This window comes from Bombina bombina, chromosome 2, assembly GCF_027579735.1.
Source record: "Bombina bombina isolate aBomBom1 chromosome 2, aBomBom1.pri, whole genome shotgun sequence".
Taxonomy (NCBI): domain Eukaryota; kingdom Metazoa; phylum Chordata; class Amphibia; order Anura; family Bombinatoridae; genus Bombina; species Bombina bombina.
The window spans coordinates 937207850-937223738 of NC_069500.1; the positions used below are offsets into that span (position 1 = coordinate 937207850).

A 15889-nucleotide genomic window follows, 5' to 3' on the forward strand; every position below is an offset into this window, starting at 1 on the left:
CGTCCACCATTAGCGGAACGAACGCCGTCACCAACAGCCTGACTGTGTCTCGGACCTGGGTGTATCTCTGAACTCCTCACTGATTGGTCCTTGTGGGGAGTCAAGCCTCTGACGCAATATAGTTGAATCGGAGGAACCGGAGAAATGTATCTCAACAGTCCCAGTAATCCAATGCGAATGTCTTGTGTACCAAAAGTAAACTGTACCGGGTGTAGGGAAACTTATGTTTCTATGCAGCGGGATACTGTGTCTTTGATCAGCAAAAACTTTGGTCCGCGTCTCCAGCCGGCAAATGCAGCTAGGTGCCTAGCAGTGGCAAAAGGAAGTCCAAGAGGAAAAAGAAGAATTCGCCAGGCACCTTCAATAGCTTAAAAATAGTAAACTTTATTGAGTCAAAATTAAAACATAGTGAGAGAGGGGATAAGATACCCCTAAAGTTAAACAGACTGACATGTTTCGGCACAAAACGCCGTAATCATAGTCTCTAAAAACTTTTAAAAACAAACCGCCTTTTCAATCCAGTGCTCACATATCATTGGTGGGTTACTAATTAAGATTTAAAGGCATACGGGGGATGGAGCATTGTTAAACAATTTTAAGTTAGTAGATATGCTACATAAACATAGATCTATATGCATGCAATTTAGCCTGCTAGCTTAATCAAAAAACATCATTCACCTATGAAATTCAAACATTTTGTAGACAATAAATATACATTTATATTATTAGGATTCACATAAGTCTATCTAGACCCCCTATAAAAGAGTCATAGATAATCTGATCCCTAAGATTGATTAGAGTCCAAGTATCAAATAGCCTACCATCTAAGGGAGATGGTGTTTATATCCCAAAATTTGGGAGAGGATACGTGTATATCCAAACCTTGAAATGCAAACCATACACCTTAAATCGTTAGCTCTAAGTTACTGTATTATATTGTAGAATAAGACACACTCTGTGGAGCATTTTCTAGTAAACACAAAGCATGTACCACAAAGGACAAAAGATTAATTTGTATCCATTATATGTATGTTAAACGTTTGTTGGTACCCACTTACAAAAGACTTATTTATTTGATTTGATTAATTAGATTGATCTTCCCTATTCAGGTGCCCCTATGTCTCCTGAACCTTGTGTGCAAATATAAATTTTATATGTAATTATATTAAAGGTGGCTAGGATCTAATTCCAATGATTAATAAAATCATATTCGGAGTTTAAGCCCAAAGGTCTTTTAGTTTGGAGTCTAAAAATCCAATACATTTCCTGTCTGGACAGGACCTTAAATAAGTTCCCCCCTCTCTTTTGAGGTTGAACCTTTTCCACAATCGTCCATTTCAACGAACGACAGTCTTTGTCGTGTCGCTGGACGAAATGGGACACCAGGGGTGTACTGCTTTTACCCACCCGTATGGTCGACAGGTGTTCTCTAATTCTGGATCTGACCTCCCTGGTGGTCAAACCTATGTACTGAATTTCACAGGTTGAGCACCAGAGTAGATATATGCAATTGGTCGACCTGCAATTTAGACAAGAGGTAATTTCAAAAGTTTCTCCGGTCACCACCGAAGAGAAGCTATTCCCCACCTGAACATATTCACAGGCCTTACATTGTGAATAGCCACACCTGTAGGTACCCCTGTGTCTAAGCCAGGAGGAAGATGGTACCGCCGCTGAGTCTGGCTTCCTAAGCATAGATGGCGACACTGAATTCCCAATAGTTTTATTTCTCCTGTAGGAGAATCTGCAGCCATTCCTAGCAGTCACAGCAAGGGCATCATCTGCCACCAATAGGTGGAAATGGTTTCTGACTAGGTCACAGATTTCTCCATATTGAGCTGAGTAATCTGTGACAAAGGTTAGTTTATTTTCTTGATCACCCCTATACGGTTGCTTATCCTTTAGGAGTTGTTCTCTAGACAGGGAATTAACCTCATACCGAGCCTTTTTAATGATCTTTTTGTTATACCCTCTTTGTAGTAGACGTTGTTCTAATTCGTCTGCATGTCTCTTGTAGCTGAGGGGTAGAGTACAATTGCGTTTCAATCGCACAAACTGCCCCTTAGCTACCGAATAGGGCATTTGTTTCGGATGACAGCTCTTAGCATGTAGGAGACTGTTGCCTGATATTGGTTTCCTATAGACTTCAGAGGTGACTCTACCTGTTGGCCATCCCTTCAGTTCCAAATCAAGATAATGCACTATGTGCTTGTTAAACTCAAGTGTAAACCGTAAGTTTACATCATTGGTTCTTAAGTAATCCACAAAACATTCAGCCTGATCTTTTTCACCCGGCCAGACAAACAGCAGGTCGTCTATGTAGCGTAGGTATAGCAGGATGGCAGGTCTGAAGGGGTTTCTATCCGCATAGATGCTGGACCGCTCCCACCAACCCATGAACAAGTTAGCATAGGTTGGCGCAAACTTGGCTCCCATGGCGGTCCCGCATCTCTGCAAATAGAACTCCCCCTCGAACTGAAAATAGTTATGTGACAACAAAAACTGTGTCACCTCCAGTACAAAATTTCTGAAAGGCTCACTGTGTGTGGTCCCATTCTCTAGAAAATAAGCGACTGCTTTTAGACCATAACACCTGGCCCAAAAGTTTGGGGTTTATGGAAACATGTGACCTGATCGCTCTGGGGGAGTTGGAAGTAGAGGGGTCTACATCAATGGATGTGACTAATAAGGATATTATTAAAAGGTATCGTAACCCCTCTACTTTCTACCCAATACAGAGCAGAGGTAACATTATTGAAACCTTCTACAAAAGAGTGGAAAATGACTTAAGACAGCTTTCATTAACACGGACGACAGGTGGTAATAACTTGACTAGGAATGAACGCTTTGCCCTAAAATCATTGGAACAAAACCCTAGCCTGGTGATTAAGCAGGCTGATAAGGGGGGCTCAGTGGTCATAATGGACAGGGCTGACTATATTAAAGAAGCATTGAGACAGCTGCAAGACACAGACAGTTATGAACATCTTAGACAGAACCCTACCAACAGGTTTCAACGAGAGCTAATGCACCTTCTAGATGGAGCAGTAGAGGATGGGCTTATTGATTTAGAAACATCTAAATACCTTTATGTGGAACATCCAGTTATCCCACTATTTCACCACCTACCGAAGGTGCATAAAACTCTAGTAAATGTACAGGGTAGACCTATAGTCAATGGTATAGGCTCAATGTTGGAGCACCATTCTGAGTGGCTGGATGGGGTACTTCAACCCTTGGTCAAATCCCTCCCTAGTTATACTAGGGACTCCAAACAGGTGTTGAATAAAGTTGAAGACCTGAGATGGTTACCGGATTGTGGTTGGCTCACTGTGGATGTGGTCTCATTATATTCCTCTATACCCCATGTTTGGGGTCTAAAAGCAGTCGCTTATTTTCTAGAGAATGGGACCACACACAGTGAGCCTTTCAGAAATTTTGTACTGGAGGTGACACAGTTTTTGTTGTCACATAACTATTTTCAGTTCGAGGGGGAGTTCTATTTGCTGAGATGCGGGACCACCATGGGAGCCAAGTTTGCGCCAACCTATGCTAACTTGTTCATGGGTTGGTGGGAGCGGTCCAGCATCTATGCGGATAGAAACCCCTTCAGACCTGCCATCCTGCTATACCTACGCTACATAGACGACCTGCTGTTTGTCTGGCAGGGTGAAAAAGATCAGGCTGAATGTTTTGTGGATTACTTAAGAACCAATGATGTAAACTTACGGTTTACACTTGAGTTTAACAAGCACATAGTGCATTATCTTGATTTGGAACTGAAGGGATGGCCAACAGGTAGAGTCACCTCTGAAGTCTATAGGAAACCAATATCAGGCAACAGTCTCCTACATGCTAAGAGCTGTCATCCGAAACAAATGCCCTATTCGGTAGCTAAGGGGCAGTTTGTGCGATTGAAACGCAATTGTACTCTACCCCTCAGCTACAAGAGACATGCAGATGAATTAGAACAACGTCTACTACAAAGAGGGTATAACAAAAAGATCATTAAAAAGGCTCGGTATGAGGTTAATTCCCTGTCTAGAGAACAACTCCTAAAGGATAAGCAACCGTATAGGGGTGATCAAGAAAATAAACTAACCTTTGTCACAGATTACTCAGCTCAATATGGAGAAATCTGTGACCTAGTCAGAAACCATTTCCACCTATTGGTGGCAGATGATGCCCTTGCTGTGACTGCTAGGAATGGCTGCAGATTCTCCTACAGGAGAAATAAAACTATTGGGAATTCAGTGTCGCCATCTATGCTTAGGAAGCCAGACTCAGCGGCGGTACCATCTTCCTCCTGGCTTAGACACAGGGGTACCTACAGGTGTGGCTATTCACAATGTAAGGCCTGTGAATATGTTCAGGTGGGGAATAGCTTCTCTTCGGTGGTGACCGGAGAAACTTTTGAAATTACCTCTTGTCTAAATTGCAGGTCGACCAATTGCATATATCTACTCTGGTGCTCAACCTGTGAACTTCAGTACATAGGTTTGACCACCAGGGAGGTCAGATCCAGAATTAGAGAACACCTGTCGACCATACGGGTGGGTAAAAGCAGTACACCCCTGGTGTCCCATTTCGTCCAGCGACACGACAAAGACTGTCGTTCGTTGAAATGGACGATTGTGGAAAAGGTTCAACCTCAAAAGAGAGGGGGGAACTTATTTAAGGTCCTGTCCAGACAGGAAATGTATTGGATTTTTAGACTCCAAACTAAAAGACCTTTGGGCTTAAACTCCGAATATGATTTTATTAATCATTGGAATTAGATCCTAGCCACCTTTAATATAATTACATATAAAATTTATATTTGCACACAAGGTTCAGGAGACATAGGGGCACCTGAATAGGGAAGATCAATCTAATTAATCAAATCAAATAAATAAGTCTTTTGTAAGTGGGTACCAACAAACGTTTAACATACATATAATGGATACAAATTAATCTTTTGTCCTTTGTGGTACATGCTTTGTGGTTACTAGAAAATGCCCCACAGAGTGTGTCTTATTCTACAATATAATACAGTAACTTAGAGCTAACGATTTAAGGTGTATGGTTTGCATTTCAAGGTTTGGATATACACGTATCCTCTCCCAAATTTTGGGATATAAACACCATCTCCCTTAGATGGTAGGCTATTTGATACTTGGACTCTAATCAATCTTAGGGATCAGATTATCTATGACTCTTTTATAGGGGGTCTAGATAGACTTATGTGAATCCTAATAATATAAATGTATATTTATTGTCTACAAAATGTTTGAATTTCATAGGTGAATGATGTTTTTTGATTAAGCTAGCAGGCTAAATTGCATGCATATAGATCTATGTTTATGTAGCATATCTACTAACTTAAAATTGTTTAACAATGCTCCATCCCCCGTATGCCTTTAAATCTTAATTAGTAACCCACCAATGATATGTGAGCACTGGATTGAAAAGGCGGTTTGCTTTTAAAAGTTTTTAGAGACTATGATTACGGCGTTTTGTGCCGAAACATGTCAGTCTGTTTAACTTTAGGGGTATCTTATCCCCTCTCTCACTATGTTTTAATTTTGACTCAATAAAGTTTACTATTTTTAAGCTATTGAAGGTGCCTGGCGAATTCTTCTTTTTCCTCTTGGACATCTATTATAGTTCCCAAGAACACTACCCTTGTAGCTGGAATTAAGGAACTCTTTTCCAAATTCACCTTCCATCCGTGAGATTGCAGGAAGGATAACATCTCCGTGTGGGATTTTGCTTGTTGAAAGGATGGCGCCTGAACCAGAATGTCATCCAGATAAGGCGCCACTGCAATGCCCTGCAACCGGAGCACCACCAACAGGGATCCCAGAACTTTTGAAAAAATTCTGGGAGCTGTGGCAAGGCGAATGGAAGAGCCACAAATTGGAAGTGTTTGTCTAGAAATGCGAACCTCAGAAACTTGTGATGATCCGTGTGGATAGGAACATGCAGGTACGCGTCCTTTAAATCTACTGTTGTCATAAATTGACCCTCCTGAACCAAGGGAAGAATGGAACGAATAGTTTCCATCTTGAAGGACGGTACTCTGAGGAATTTGTTTAGACTTTTGAGGTCTAAAATTGGTCTAAAAGTTCCCTCTTTTTTGGGAACAGCGAACAGATTAGAGTAAAATCCCAGACCCTGTTCCTGCATTGGAACAGGAACTATCACTCCCAGGTCCCGAACACAGTGCAAGTTTTTATCTGGTCTACAGATAATCTTCAGAGCAGAAACCTGCCCCTGGGAGGAAAGGTCTTGAACTCTAGTTTGTATCCCTGGGACACAATGTCCACTGCCCAGGGATCTTAAACATCCCGAACTCAAGCCTGATCGAAGAAAGAAAGTACGCCCCCCACAAGATCCGGTCCCGGATCAGGGGCAGTCCCTTCATGCCGAGTCATTTGCAGGCTTCTTAGATTGCTTTCCCTTGTTCCAAGACTGGTTGGGCCTCCAGGAAGGCTTGGACTGTTCCTGCTTGGTAGAGGAAGGCTTACCCTTGAAGTTTCGAAAGGATCGAAAATTACTCTGACGTCCTTTCTGCTTATTCCTCTTATCCTGAGGGAGGAAATTACCCTTTCCTCCCGTAATGTCAGCAATAATTTCCGTCAATCCCGGCCCAAACAAGGTCTTACCCTTGTAAGGAATCGCCAAAAGCTTAGACTTAGATGACACATCCGCAGACCAGGATTTTAACCATAAAGCTCTGAGGGCCAGTACGGCAAACTCGGAAATCTTTGCTCCCAGCTTAATAACCTGTAGGGAAGCATCCATAATAAAGGAATTGGCCAACTTAAGGGCCTTGATCCTATCCTGGATCTCTTCAAGGGGAGTGTCTGTCCGAATAGAATCAGACAATGCATCAAACCAGTATGCTGCCGCTCTAGTGATGGTAGCAATACACACCGCAGGTTGCCATTGTAAACCCTGGTGTACATACATCTTCTTGAGCAACCCCTCCAACTTCTTATCCATCGGATCTTTAAAGGAACAACTATCCTCTATGGCAGTGCTTTCCAAACTGTGTGTCGGGACACACTAGTGTGTCGGCAGCAGTGTGTAGGCGTGTCCCTGCTTCAGCATAAATTTTTTAAAATTTATTTTTTTGGTTTCTGACTTCCCGCCTGCCTGCTACGCATATCACATGGTTGACACGTGATTGATACTTAGGGGGTCACAGATCATCTTAACCTATTGGCGCAGCTTAGTGGGAACTGAAACTATTCCCATTGGCGGCTTTGGCGGCACATTGGCTCCTGATTGCACGTGTAGTCTCCTTAATTGACTCGTGACTGCATGTGTAGTCAGTGAGTGGGACAGCAGTGTGTTTGCAGTGCGGGCAGTAGTGAGTGCAACTTGCAGAGCTCTGAGGGCGGCAGCTTAAACGCTGAGCTGAAGTCAGAAGTCAGTGGGGTTTTTTCTGCAACTAGCTCCCAGTAGTGCATTGCTGCTCCCGCTCTTGATATATGGATAGGAAGGGGAAACTTAAAAATGCTTGATGATAAAATGCGAGTGTCTTTATATATTCCACCAAATATTCAGAAATTGTGTTCATCCCATCAACCTCATACATCCCATAAAAATAGTAAGTAGCTATTGGTGTTAAAAAAATTTTTAATTCTTGCACATACATACTGTTACTTGTAAATACATTTCGTTATTATATCATTTATGTATGTGTCCGTATCTCTTAAAACAAGTTAGTTTAACCTCCTGTTTGCCAGTACAACTGAATTACTGTGTCGCAAAATGATGTAGGTCTAAAAAGTGTGTCACCACCATAAAAAGTTTGGAAAGCTCTGCTCTATGGGAATAGTGGTCCTCTTAGCTAAAGTGGAAATTGCCCCTTCCACCTTAGGGAACGTCTGCCAAGATTCCTTGATAGAGTCTGCTATAGGAAACATCTTCTTAAAAATAGGGGATGGAGAAAAAGGGATACCCGGTCTCTCCCATTTCCTAGCAATAATCTCTGTAGCTCGATCTGGTACAGGAAAAACCTCCACCATGGAAGGTACATCAAAATATTTGTTAAGCTTACTAGACTTCTTAGGATTAACTACAACAGTAGTGTCGGAGTCATCCAAGGTAGCCAAAACCTCCTTAAGTAACAAACGGAGGTGTTCCAGCTTAAACCTGTTTTCACCCTCAGATGCTACCGAAGTATCGTCCTCCTCAGATTTCTGGGAGGGAACATTCGAGATAGCCACGACTGTGTCAGAAACCTTACTCACTGATTCTTTACATTTCCTCTTGCACTTTCCCTGCAGCATGGGAAAAGCGGACAACGCATTAGATACCGCAGAGGACATGAGGGAAGCGGTCTTCCAACGTAACACCAGGGCACTGCATATGTGGATGATAAATTTTGGGACACTTGAGGAGAAAGCTGTGGCATATCTTGAACTTTGTCAGAAGACTCCTGAACAGCATCCGCCTTAGATAATGTTGGCTCAGAAAAATGAGGAACAGAAAGGGATTGGTGGTTCCACGTAAGCATCAAAACATAAAGAACATGTAACATCCTGCAGGGCCTCTTGGTCCATCTTTATTCACAAATAAACCAAATAGATAAACTTATTATTTAGAAATGACCCCACAAAAAAAGCGTTACTGTTCCTTTAAATTTTAAAAAAAACGAAAATTCTTTATTTTTCTGCAAGAAAATAAAAAACTGTCATAAAAAACACTCCGGACAACCTCTACACCTCAACTTAGCTTTGCTGAGGTGCTTACCTGCCTTACTAACAACAGAGTTAATATTCTATTAGATATTCCGGACCCAAACTTCTCTATACTGTAAATTGCAGTCTGGTAACCGTAACATTGCTCTCAACTGCGACAAAGCTATTCTCCACTCCGGAACCTAGGAAGTGTATAAGAAAAAGGCGTGCAACAGAAAATTGCCTCAGCTAACCCCACCCATCATGGGCATTACAAAATTAACCTCCCGGTCGGCTAAATGTATTCTAAAGCCGCCAGGAGTAAAATAACAAATAACACACCACCTATTGAGCCATACGTCTCCTCGTCCCCAGTGCCTGCTATTACTGCCAATAATAAAATGATCCCCCTAGCAATAGGAGACTGTCACCTTGTCCCATAAACAGATTTTAAAGTGCCATCTTTTTTTCTGCATATGTGTCCCAGAAAAAATAAAGTCAGCACTTTCCTTTAGACTTCTGCTAGGCAGCAAGGCAGCTCACTAGGTTTGAGAGGCCAGTTCCCTCACATTGACCTTTGGAAGAAACAAAGACTGAGTAATCTTACTCAGGCTTGCAAAGTTAGGGCAGCATTAAATACATGGGAGGCGCAGTGAGGATTGCACCCCACAAGTTCCCATTACTTAAAAGCCACCACTGCTCTACTGAAGAGACTGATATGGACTACGGCTACACCCTAGGACAAAGCAGAACAATCTTGCACTGTTGAAAAATAATAAAATCTTGCTAGAAGAATCTTCTTTCAAACACCTAAACTTTACCACTTCCTTGCTCTAACATAGGCAAAGAGAATGACTGGGGTTGGAGGGAAGGGAGGTGATATTTAACAGCTTTGCTGTGGTGCTCTTTGCCGCCTCCTGCTGGGCAGGAGTGATATTCCCAATAGTAATTAGATGATCCGTGGACTTACCGTGTCATTAGAAAGAAAGACAAATTCCCAATATTTATTAAAGATTTAAAACTACACCTTTATAAATATTAATTTTACTAAATATTTGGTATCCTATTCAAAGCATTTGTAGAAACAGATCCAAGGCTCTCCTCTAGACAGACCACCTATTTTTTGCATCTACCACTGTGAGAATCTGAGCTCTGTAGTGGTATTTAGTTTAAAAGAGGGACACTTGTTTTTATATGTGAGGAGAGGAAGTAGAAGGATGAATCAATGCTGCAATGACAGAGGAGGTACCTTGCATAGTTTATAGGTTTTCAAAGTCTTCTGTATAGCTGGAAGCCAATTCTATGAATTTTCATGGTTTTCTACAGTTAGCAAAATTTACGAATAGCTCAAGTGCTTTTACTTTTTCTACCAGTAAACAAAAAACTGTACAGATTAATAATTAAAGTCAAGTTAAATGGATACTAAACGCACATTTTTAAATTTTATAATTCAATGCAATGCAATTTTAAGCAACTTTCTAATTTACTCCTATTCATTTTTCTTCGTTCTCTTGGTATCTATTTTAAAAGCGAGAATGTAAGCTTCGGAGCCGGCCCATTTTTGGTTGAGCACCTGGGTTGCATTTGCTGATTGGTTGCTAAATGTAGCCACCAATAAGTAAACGCTATCCATTGTGTTGAACCAAAAATAGGTGGGCTCCTTATCTTAGATTCCTGCTTTTTCAAATAAAGATAGCAAGAGAACGAAGAAAAATGTATAATAGGAGTAAACTCGAAAGCTTCTTAAAATTGCATGCTCTATCCGAATCGTGAAAAATGTGGGTTAAGTATCCCTTTAAATATTAGTTTGGAACTTAAAGTTGGCAGCACAAAGCATAGAAGCAACCCGCAACCCTCTGCACTAGTTTTTGGGGGCCCTGGAACTAAAAATGTGTGCTTTGTGGCAGTCATAATTTAAAAGAACCCTCTGGAAATGAGAATAGCAGACAGACTTAACCTAGTTCCACTGGACATTTCTAAGAAATTATATTGTTTGTATTAAATTCTTTAACTATTATATGGCATTACTTACTGATCATCTGGCAATGTTTTAACACCTTCCACGTTCACAGTAAGAGTTTGATTTGATCCAAGGACTTTATGGAGAGAGTCTACAAGCTGGGCTTGCTGTGCTCTGATTTCAGACTCCTTTTTATTAAATACAAGAGCTAACAGGCCATCTTCATCCTTGTTGTTAGGAACGCAACTGAAACCCACAGCCTGGGTAAAATCATAATGAACAACATTGCATTAGAAAGGCACAAACGTGAATATATTTTGTATTATGCATAAATGCCATGTTACAAATAAAATGCTGAAATACGAGAAGGGTTATGGGAATATGAAGCAGATTAGTGTTAAACATGGTGAAAGTTAACACAATACAGGTATTTAGAAAGTATTTGGCAAGTACATGTTAAGAATTAGCCAAGCTCCCTTATTTAAATGGAGTTAGTGTATTAATTGATAGGTCTGCATTATTGGTTTATTTTTAAACTAAGTTATGAGATTGCAATTAAAAAGTGATGCAGAAAAGTGTCACAATATTCAGCAAAAGAAATTGTTTACAGATTGGTTAGAGCACAAAGGGAAAATGACCAGACCACAAATTCACGGTAAAAGATTTAAAAAAAAAAATAAAAAAAAATAATGTATGCTTACCTGATAAATTTATTTATTTTTTGACACGATGAGTCCACAGATCATCTTAATTACTAATGGGATATTCACCTCCTGGTCAGCAGGAGGAGGCAAAGAGCACCACAGCAGAGCTGTTAAATAGCTCCTCCGCTGTTAAATAGCTCCTCCCTTCCCTCCCACTCCAGTCATTCGACCAAAGTTAGGAAGAGAAAGGAAAAGCCAAGGTGCAGAGGAGTCTGAAGTTTACATAACCCACAACCTGTCTACAAAAACAGGGCGGGCCGTGGACTCACAGTGTTAAAAATAAATAAATTTATCAGGTAAGCATAAATTTTCTTTTCTTTTTTAAGGACACAATGAGTCCACGGATCATCTTAATTACTATTGGGATTCAATACCCAAGCTAGAGTACACAGATGATACGGGAGGAACAAGACAGGGAACCTAAATGGAAGGCACCACTGCTTGAAGAACCTTACTCCCAAAAGCGCCTCAGCCGAGGCAAAAGAGTCAAAGTTGTAGAACTTTGAAAAAGTGTGAAGAGAGGACCAAGTTGCAGCCTTGCAAATCTGTTCCACAGAAGCTTCATTTTTGAACGCCCATGAGGAAGCAACAGCCCTCGTGGAATGAGCCGTAACTCTCTCAGGAGGCTGCTGTCTAGCAGTTTCATATGCTAAACGTATGATACTCTTCAGCCAAAACGAAAGAGAAGTAGCCGTAGCTTTCTGTTCCTTATGTTTTCCTGAGAAAAACACAAACAAAGAAGACGACTGACTAAAGTCCTTAGTCGCCTGCAAGTAAAACTTTAAAGCACGGACCACGTCCAAATTGTGCAGAAGACATTCCTTCTGAGAAGAAGGATTAGGACACAAGGAAGTAACAACAATCTACTGACTAAGGTTCCTATCAGAAACAACCTTAGGAAGAAATCCTAATTTAGCACGTAAAACTACCTTATCTGAATAGAAAATAAGATAAAGGAGATTCATACTGTAATGCCAAGAGTTCTGACACTCTCTGAGCAGAAGAAATTGCAACAAGAAATAAAACTTTCCAAGATAACGACTTGATATCTAAGAAATGCATAGTTTCAAACGGAACCCCTTGAAGAACCTTGTGCACTAACTTAAGACTCCATGGAGGAGTAACTGGTTTGAACACGGGCCTGATCCTGACTAAGGCCTGACAGAACGATTGAACATCTGGAACATCCGCCAGACGTTTAGGCAACAAAATAGATATGGCCGAAATTTACCCCTTTAGAGAACTCGTCGATAAACCTCTCTCCAAACCCTCTTGGAGAAAAGACAAAATTTTAGGAATCCTCTCTACTCAATGAGTAGCCCTTGGATTCACACCAATAGAGATATTTACGCCAAATCTTATGGTAAATCCGTTTAGTAATAGGCTTACAAGCCTGAATCATGGACTCTATAACAGAGTCAGAAAAAAACATTCAATCTCCAAGCAGTCAGCCTCAGAGAAACTAGATTTGGGTAAAGGAAGGACCCCTGAATCAGAAGATCTTTCCTCAACGGAAGTCTCCAAGATGGTAGAGATGTCATCTCCACCAGATCTGCATACCAAATCCTGCGAGGCCAAGCCAGAGCAAAGAGGATCACCGTTATCCTCTCCTGTTTGAATCAAGCAATGACCCGAGGAAGAAAAGCAAACGGAGGAAACAGGTATGCTAGGTTGAAGATCCAAGGTACTACCAGAGCGCCTATCAGAACCGTCTGAAAATCCCTGGACCTCGACCCGTACCTCGGTAACTCGGCATTCTGCCGAGATACCATGAGATCCAATTCCGGCTGACCCCATTTGAGAATCAGGCTGCAAACACTTCCGGATGGACTTCCCACTCTCCTAGATAAAAGGTCTGCCTGCTCAAGAAGGCCACCTCCCAGATATCCACCCCTGAGGTGTGGATCGTCTACAAATAGCACGAGTGTGCTTCCGCCCACCAAATTATTTTGGATACCTGTCACCTCTAAGGAACTTCTTGTTCCTCCCCGATGATGTAAGTCACAGAAGTTAAGTTGTCCGACTGGAACCCGATAAACTGGACCGAGGCTAACCGAGGCTAGGCCAAGAGAGCATTGAAGAACATTCTCAGCTCCAGAATGTTTATAGGACAAAGACTCTGAGTCCGAACCCCTGAGCCTTTAAAGAACCCCAGACTGCTCCCCACCCTAGAAGGCAGGCATCTGTAGTCACAATCACCTAAGATGGTCTTCGAAAGCAGGTTCTCTGAGAGAGATAATCTCGAGACAACCACCATTGAAGAGAATCCCTTGTCTCCCACTTCCATAAGTATTTGAGGAGACAAGTCGGCATAATCACCGTTCCATTGCCTGAGCATGATAAACTGCAGAGGACTAAGGTGGAACCAAGCAAATGGGATGATGTCCATTGCTGCCACCATTAGCCTGATTACCTTCATGCACTAAGCCACTGATGGCCTAGGAGTGGACTGAAGGGCTAGACAATTATAGATAATCTTTGATTTCCTGACTCTTGTCAGAAAAATCATCATTGATAGGAAAGCTATTATGTTGTATTTGGTACTAAGGAACTCCTTTCCCAAATTTTACCTTCCACTTGTGAATCACAGGAAAGATACCACCAAGTCCGTGTGGGATCTTGCTTGTTGAAAGGATGGCGCCTGGACTAGGATATCGTCCCGATAGAGGGCCAATGCAATGCCCCATAACCGAAGCACCGCCAATAGCGATCCCAGAACCTTTGTGAAATTATGGGAACTGTGGCAAGACCGAAGGGAATAACCACGAACTGAAAGTGTTTGTCCAGAAAGGCAAACCTTAGGAACTTGTGATGAACCCTGTGCATAGGAATATGCAGGTACGCGTCCTTTAAATCCACAGTTGTCATAAATTGACCCTCTTGGATCAAAGGGAGAATGGAACGAATAGTTTCCATCATGGTACTCTAACAGTAACCCCTCTAAATTCTCTTATCCGGAGAGGGTATAGTAGTTCTAGAGGCAGAATTGTCCGGGGTAGCCCAAACCACCTCAATTAATAAATGGAGGTTTTCCAGCTAAAAAGTGAAAAAGCGAACAACCTCAGGATCAGATAAAGCTATCATTCCATCTGATTCTGAGAATTCACCCCTAGATACTATCTAAGTATCTTCCCCTTACAGATTATAAGGAAGAAACGTTCATAATAGCACTACTGAATCAATCATCCTTAATGATTCAAAATATGTCCTCTAGTACTGTTTTCTACTCTGCAGGGAAAACATATAATGCATGAAATGCAGAGTAACTCCGGGTGGAGTGAAAAAGAAAGCGCAGAGCACTGCATGTGGGCTATAATTCGATGCTATAGGAGAAATTGAAGCATAGTTTAACATTTGTCAATAAACTCCTGAACAGCAAGAGTCTTAGAAGAAATAGGCTCAGCAAAAAGAATTTTTTTTAATAAAAATTAATACATGAAAAATGTTACTGTCTCTTTAAAATGTAAACTTTTATTTTTGTGTGAAACATGAAAATAAAAAGGTACATAATCACTGTAGAACCTAGTTACACCTCAGCTAAACCTTGCTGAGGTGCCTATCTGCCTCTCTAATACCCAAAACTAGGTTTTATTTGGGTGCATAACGGCTGACAGAGCAGGAGCGAGCTGCACTTAGTGCTATGGCGCGGTCGGGCCGGGCTGTGACTATACAGCTGGCCCGATGCGCTGTTTGAAAAAAACAGACCCGCTCAGAAGATCACAGAGAGTGGGTCTGTAAAACAGCATTTTTTTTTAAAGGGAAATTATGATTTATAATGTTTGCGCTAATATAATGTTATATAATTCTGCACTATGTGCAGAATTATATAACATTATTTTTAAGGTTTACTGTCCCTTTAACAAAAAGCATTACTGCTTTAAAATAAAAAGACCGGAACGTATGCTACAACGAAATCCGGTCTGTGTTTAACAGTAACCCTTGTACATTATGTAACAGTCGATGTGAGTAACTCTTGTATAATTTATTGCTTGTTTAGACCCGATGTACAAATGAGCTTTAACAAGGATATGCAGGTCCGCAACGCATGTAACGCTGCGCGGCCCCACTTTAACAAAACACAACACTCTGTGTTAAACAGACTCCGATACTGGAGCAGCATTAGAGCTCCCGGTCGCCATTACCATTGTTATAACAACTACGCTACCGGAAGCTAACAGCCTTCATAACCTGGGGGCAAATGTGGCTACTGCTACTCGTTCGTAGCTTAGCCCAAATACTGTGAAAAACAATATCACCTCCCACTAAGTCATTTTACTCTCAGCCCAAGGATAAGTCCCCCAAGTAAAAGAGCAATCTCCTTAGCCCCAGTGCCTGCAAATAAGTTGCTGTCACAGAATTTCCCTCCTTTTAAATGTAGGAGTTCTTTCTCAGATTAATTAAAGTGCTCCACTTCTCTGAGATCCCAGAATAAAAAAAGTCAGCACTTACCTTGAACTCTGCCAACAGAAGGGCAGCCCAGCAGGTTTAAGAGGTCCTCTCCCTCCCATAGCCCTGTGGATAAAGATAAAAGCCTAAGTCATCTTACATAGGCT

General features: G+C 41.5%; 1 protein-coding gene across 2 annotated transcripts in view; it reads right to left on the bottom strand.

Moving 5' to 3' along the window:
• Nucleotides 1-15889, bottom strand: part of NUP54 (nucleoporin 54) — a 153614-nt gene that overhangs the window by 117758 nt on the left and 19967 nt on the right. For both annotated transcript variants that reach the window (XM_053703402.1, XM_053703401.1), the window contains exon 6: nt 10705-10892. In XM_053703402.1, coding sequence (XP_053559377.1) covers nt 10705-10892 — 188 coding nt within the window. The remainder of the gene's footprint in view (nt 1-10704; nt 10893-15889) is intronic.